At 38.6% G+C, this 6,864-nt stretch overlaps 1 protein-coding gene across 1 annotated transcript; it reads right to left on the bottom strand.

The window, feature by feature from the left end:
• Positions 1-4,550: 4,550 nt before the first annotated feature.
• Positions 4,551-5,704, bottom strand: LOC123630171 (ATP synthase F(0) complex subunit B1, mitochondrial-like). The gene has a single exon (XM_045539459.1). It carries the CDS (start codon positions 5,649-5,651, stop codon positions 4,842-4,844), a length of 810 nt encoding a protein of 269 aa, XP_045395415.1. The 5' UTR covers positions 5,652-5,704; the 3' UTR covers positions 4,551-4,841.
• Between the last annotated feature and the right edge of the window lie 1,160 nt (positions 5,705-6,864).

Below are 6,864 nucleotides of genomic sequence, written 5' to 3'. Positions count from 1 at the left end.
TGATTTCCAATCTAAGCTATGAGCTGGCTCTGGCTCGCTCAATCAGCCAGGGGCAGAAAAAGTTTTGCAAACTTCAGTGACCCTTGCAGAAAGCCTGGTCTACATCCTGCCTTCAGGAGAAAACCCAGAACCGGTTAGATGTGCCCTGTTTCGGTTTCTATGGCAGCTCGCCTTGCAGCCGTCCTAGGAGAGAATGTGGCCCAAGTACATTCTCCTCTTGATCTTCCAAATGTGCCCCTCTAAGGGGCAAGAAAGTTTGCTGTTATTATGACACATGAGGCAAAAATGCATCTTGGAATGAAGCACAGCTGAATTGCTGAGGGCAGGACTATAAAATACAATAGTTCCCAAGGATTTCCTTCCTTAGGAGCTCAAATGGCAACTCAGCTTGACAGCAGGGGCTCTATGCTGACTTAAGTTTTCATATCATGTCAGAAAAATATAAATATGAATCTGTTCCCACACTAAAGAAACCCGTAACCCAAATTTGTACAGTTAATCAAATTTCAGTTGAAAAAATACTGAAATATGTTACTACCCTTTTAAAAGTTAACTGTGAAACGCTGTGATACAGGGTATAGGGTTTGAGAAGGTTTTTTTCTTTCTTCCTTCCTTTCTTTCTTTCCTTCTTCCTTTCTTCTTAAAAGTAATATGAAGCAGAACTACATCTGAGTGAAATCTTGCCTTTTCACCCAGTTTTTCCCCTAGCTGAGTTAAATAAAGCACAAAAAAGAATACATTTCCCAAGTACCTTATGAGATCCTGTCAATTTGTTTCTTCCCCTTGCTTTGAAAATGACCCCCAAAGAGATAAAATTACTTGCATTGATTCTTACAGAAAAGCTGCCAAGGTTTTATTAAAAACACCGTCCTTCATACTCTTGCACATTTTCTTTTTCTTTCTAATATGGGAGGATATCACATGTAAAAAAAATATAAATGTACAATACTGCCCCTTTCATCTTTGTTCAGTTTCCCAAATCTTCCAACCCATTGCCTATTTTTCTTTATTAAATTTTAAAGCCGAGCAGGTGGGATGCTGGATTTGAATTTTAAGGGGATGGGTAACTTTGGTGAGGGGCTATCTGCACTGTGTCACTCATTTGATTCTCTTAAGCTCTCCTCACCCTGTACTGGGACAGGCAAAACATTTTTATATCTTGGCAAACATGTTCAAATTAACTGTTTTTTTATACAGCTCAGAATTCTGGAAGCTCATGTTCCTTGATGTGACTGGATTCTTTCATATTTAAGAAGAAAAGATACAAAAGTGTCATTGATACCTGGTTGACTAAATAAACTTTAAAACAAGTTCAGGATTTCCCCTCAAATGCATACAATGTATTATAGAGTATTTCTTGGAAGAGCAATCCTCCAAAATACACATGAAAAATAACTTGATGATGAAAAATAATTTAATAAAAAAGAATGATGACCTGGATTTCTTTCTTTTTTTTCTGTCAAATTTCAAGCTTAATTTTGTTTGCTAAAATGTGTCACTGTTAAAACTCACCTCTAAAAGCCATAGTTATGAAGCACACTCTGTAGCAAAATGGTGGCAAAATGCTTGTGATAGCAGGTTAAGTGGAAAAAAAATTTCAAAATTTTGTTTTAGTCTTTTTTTTTAAAAGAAACACACCAAAAACACATTACTAGAATTATTAGTTATGTTTTTCTTTCTTTTGTTTTCATTCTGTCTGTAATTTGGGAAAATTACTTTTCTAAACAACAATAACAGAAAGACCAACCATAGTCCTCATAATCTTTAGTGGGTCTGATTTATCCTGGACTGCCCTGTACTTGGAGATGCAGACCTCTGACTTTTAAAAAAAAGTATGTGCTTTAAACTCGGAATAACTTATCAGAAACAGTAATTATATCAGATAAAATCTCAGCTCTAAAAGAAAAAAATATTGGAGCAGTACAGTACGTGCTGGGATAAACATTTTGAAACCAAATGAATAATGAGGTTATTAATTCAATGATGAGCACACCTGAGTTTTGATAAGTATGACCCAATAGCATATGGTGCAATCCTGGATCCACAGAGAGTGTCTCATCTTTACTAAATTCTCCGGAATAAGCATTTAGTCCCTACAAGGAAAGGTGCAATAAATCAGGGGAAAGCTGCAGATCCTGTCAGACCTGCTTGCATTCCTTTCCCCTCAGTGATTCCTTAGTTCAAGAGGGTTCATCCTTTGGGAATGTTTTAACACCCTTTGGAAACAGTGCCAAAGTCCAGGGCTTTGACAGCTTGATAAAAACCTTATTTTATCCTGAGATGGAGAAAAATCTGCCTCTGGGAGGGGCTAAATTATCAAAGGCAATGCCATGTAGCAGTAGTAAGTTAACTGGCAGATCTCGGGGAGATGAGAGCCCCTTTGAACTTGCTGGGAAGTATAACAGCAAGAGTTCAGATTCCTAGGAGATCTGTTACTAAAAGAAGATAAAGAACTAGTAAGTAGCTTTCCAGCTGGACAAAAAGGAAGAGACAGAATCCATTTGGTTGCAGAATCCATGTTTTTTACACTGGGGGGAAGTAAATGCAGAGAGACGTATGGGATGGTGTTGAAACAGATGCCAAAGACAAGAAATTGGGCAGATTAATTTTCCTTTAGTATTATGGAGCAGAATTTAAAATATCAGTCTGAACAGAAAATTAATTGAACTTTGTGGGATGACAAGAGGTAAGCTGCTAGGGAATCTGGTGATTTACCGATGCCAAGGCCGGCTCTCTTCCTGGGGACTCGCTTTGAAGTCAGGGGACGTTGGGAACACAGGGGGTGAAGGAAGGAATGGGAATTAGGGTGAGAACTGGCTTTGTAGTGGTATCATTTCTCCAAAACATTTATTGCTTTTCCTCTCCTCATTAATTCAGCAAATACTTCATGACCTTCTGTGCCTGGTACTCTGCTGGGCATTTGGGATTCAAAGATTATTACAGGAGAATTTCTACTCTTACAGAGTCTGGAGGTGATTTCAAACACTGACCAACTTCCCATTCCTATTCTTATTAGGAGGAGCAGCCCTGAAGAAGTGATGCATTGTCCCATATTTCTATAATCTTATGTCTTTAATTTCAAGACATTTCTCATTTCATGTAATTTTACTGTTTTTAGTAAGGGCAATTCATTAAATATAAACACATAGAAGATGCTATTTGTAAGGCTTTTACACCTAAATAAATTCATTTGTTAGAAAAGAAAATACCAAGTTGGACAGATCTTTCATTCTGATTTTTTTTTTTAACAATATGGCTTCTATATTGATTTCATGAGTCTCCTTTTCCATATGTTAGAATTCATGGTTAGTATTAGAAAGACATTTGACCTGTTGGGAGAGATGAATTATTTTTAATCAATTTGACATCTAGCTAGTCTGAAAACAACCACTAAAGGCGTTTTGTTTGTTTACTTGTTTTGCCTATAAAAACATCAACTGGCAGCCATACAACCAAAGTATAAAGGTTTGATAAAAAAAAAAAAATCTCTGTTTTGCCTAGCCAATCCTCTCTGAACGGAGGGGAATAAAATTCTGTGACTTTCCAAGAAGTTGGTATATTCCAAGAATACCAATTAACATTTTTAAAAGTCACATTACTCTCATAACCAGTAATATATTAAGTTTTCTTAGGAGCCATTTCTGATCAGTCAGAATATAAAATAGGATTCACATAACTATTTCCTTGATAGGCTTAAACTACTTTGACTAACAATCTCAATATATCTTGCTTTATGGAAAACTTTTAGTTTCTCAAGGATCCCATGAGAAATGGACATCACGATTTTTAAGGGCCCTGAATGATCTCTGCCTCTGGATATTTATGCCCTGTCTACTCCCTCCCCACATGGTATCAGGACTGGTCTGTGTGCCAAAAGAATATGGCAGAAATGATAGTATGTCTTTTCCTAGGCATAAAAGACATTGGGACTTCTCTCTCTCTCACACACACACCCCATTCCCTCTAGGAGAAGTCACCTGCAGTGTTGTGAAGACATTCAGGCAGCCCTGTGCAGAGGCCCATGTGCCAAGGCATTGAGGACTTCTGCCAACAGCCATATGAGTGGCCGTCATGGAAGTAGACCCTGTAGCCCTGGACAAACCTTCAGATGACTGCAGTCCCTGCTGACAGCTTGACTGTAACCTCATGAGAGACCCTGAGCCTGAAACACTCAGCTAAGTCACTCCCAGATTCTTAACCCCCAGAAACTATGTGAAATAAATATTTATTGTGTTGAGCTGCTAAGGTTTGAGTAATTTGTGATGCAGTAGTAGATAACTAATACAAAGACCCCTTCAAAAGTGAGATTAATTGATTCTCTGCTTCTCATATCAGACTGGTAATATCTGCATGTGAAATATTCTTACCAGGAACCTTGGGAAGTTTTAAATCTCTCTAGATTTAAATCTGCACATTACATGCATCAGTTAAAACTGTGCCCATGTATATGCATATTTACAAAGTTAATGCATTTTTCTAGCATTTTTTGAAATTCATTTTGCATTTTAAAGACAATACATGCTTATTAAAGAAACATGCTTTTTTGTTTGTTTGTTTCAACTGTCACTTTATTGCAAGATGGTAGAATTATTTACAGATTTAAACTATAACTTGGTGATCTTTAGTCAGGCAGCAAATTTTAACAAAAGCAAACCTCTTATTCAAAAGTGATCATGTAACAACCCCAAATGCAGAATAAGGATGAGAAACATCTGACTGGCCAACAGATTTAGTTCTTTCACTATATGAAACTCAAAGTTTTCATTTTTAGGAAAGGTAACTTTAACTTCAGTAGACAGCAATATGGAAAGATTTTGTCACACAGACCACTCTCCATTTAGTCAACTGTTTCTCACTGTCTCAATTGGGAAAGATACATTTACAGAAACTGGCTGTGCTTTAGCCTTCTTTGCAAGCAGCTTTAGATCTGCGATGCGCTTGGCAATTGTCTCCTTTTCCTGCTGTGCAGAGATGCTCTGCACCACATGCTTCTCCACCCAGTTTATCATGTGCTCTTGTTCCTTTCGATGCATCATATTTTGCACAGAGATATGATAGTCCAGGCGATTCTTTATCTCCTTATATACTCTATATAGCCGTTCCCGGTAAGTAACCTCCAAGGCCATAGCAATGTTATTCCTCTGGACATCAAAAAGGTAATGGCGCTTCTGAACCAGTGCCTGCTGTGACTTCTCCGTATCAATCGCATCCTGGATTTGTTTGATAGAAGCTTGCTTCACCTCTTCTAGTTGGGCAATTTTTTGCTCATTGAGTTTATCAGCACATTCTCCAACAGAGGCACCATATTTTTTAATTCCATAGACAAGTAACCCAATTGTCAATATGGCAGTGAAGGTCTCTGGGGAAATCACATATATTCCTTTGGATAGACAATATAAGATAAGCCCAGTTCCAAGCACATAGGGTCCTGTTACACCGGTTTTAGGATAAAGGAACTGGAAGAATTCCTCAGGGATCAGCCCAAAACAAACTTTTCCTCCATATTCAGGAAGAGGTGGTAGAGGGGCAAGACTTGGCTGTCCTGTGTGAAAGATCCTTGTTGCCTGCAATACCCCTGGACCTAGGACGTTTGGGTTCTTCAGGCAGGGGGCCGCTGTGGCGGCAGCAGAAAGCACCGCTCGGGACAGCATGGTCAGCGAACGTCCAGGCAGCGGTCTTAGCGTCCCGGTGACCCCAGGGAAAGTTAAAAAAAATTACCCGTAGTTCTAATACCCAGAGACAGCTATTAACATTTGTTAACCCTATGTTTTTCTTTCAGGGTGTTTAAAAAGCAGTTGTGATCATATACTGTATACCATGTTTTCACCAAGCCAAATCCATTTTCTTCAATAACAAAGCCCAATAATGTGCCCTGATCAACCTTGTCATTCAGCTCCTTGCTCAGAGTGACAGGTTCTCAGGGAAATCGGACTCAACTGTGTCCTGAGTGTGCAGAGGGCTTGTGAGAGTGTTGTGTGGTTGGAGCTAGGCAGGCGCTGGCCGAGAGCGACCAGTGCCTGGGGATGCCAGACACATGTAAGGTCAATTATGTCAACTAGCAGTTACCCTCTGTGATAACATGCATATGAAGGGCCACTCCTTGCCCCTCAATAACTCATATTTATACCCATTACTATCCATATTTACGTACAAATTTCTCATGGGAATTGACACTCCCTTATACTCTGTTTCTCTTCAAATAGGGCTGCAACGCTGACAACGTGTAAGCATCAGGGCCCATTCCAAGGTCCTGGGAGGGGTCTTACAACGTGTTTACATGGTCATACATTTTTACAAAATTTGCAAAAGAAATTTTAATTACAATTGGTTAAGACTGTCGCTTCTTTCCACTCTGCCCGCCCCACCACAAAACACATATACTTTCCTTTATGTAGGGTGCGGTTAAGTGTTGATACAAGGGCATCTTATTTTCATAACTTTTTATTCTTTTTCTTAATAGAGTTTGAAAAATTGTATCAGTTCCAGGACCTAAAAACCTAGATATACCTCTTGGCCTTTGAATTGGGGAAAAAAAAGTTTAAGCAGCTTTTTCAATTGCTTTGTATTGCAAACAAAATTTATTTATTATTTGATAGCCTTATTTGTTAAGTCAGTGGGAATTTCAAAGCCTTAAGAGTTACAGAATGAGAGGATTTCTAATGAAATTTCAATATGTTCTAAATGGTTTTATATAATTCCCAGGGTTATGTTGTCAGAATCCATAGGTTCCCAAGAGCCAGTCTTCCTTGTGCTCACAGAACCCCATTCATTGGCACTATGGATACTTTTTGCAAAAAAATGGCTGCCTCTTCAGTTGTTCACTGAGACCCCACAATTAAGAAAGACTCAAATAAATTTGACCTA

Source organism: Lemur catta, chromosome 1 (genome assembly GCF_020740605.2).
Source record: "Lemur catta isolate mLemCat1 chromosome 1, mLemCat1.pri, whole genome shotgun sequence".
Classification (NCBI taxonomy): domain Eukaryota; kingdom Metazoa; phylum Chordata; class Mammalia; order Primates; family Lemuridae; genus Lemur; species Lemur catta.
Note: the sequence above shows the minus strand (reverse complement) of the source record. Positions and strands in the feature narration are given on the sequence as shown.

Bases quoted from the DNA above. Each gene is read 5' to 3' on its own strand.
- LOC123630171 (XM_045539459.1), bottom strand. From the start codon at position 5,651: ATGCTGTCCCGAGCGGTGCTTTCTGCTGCCGCCACAGCGGCCCCCTGC.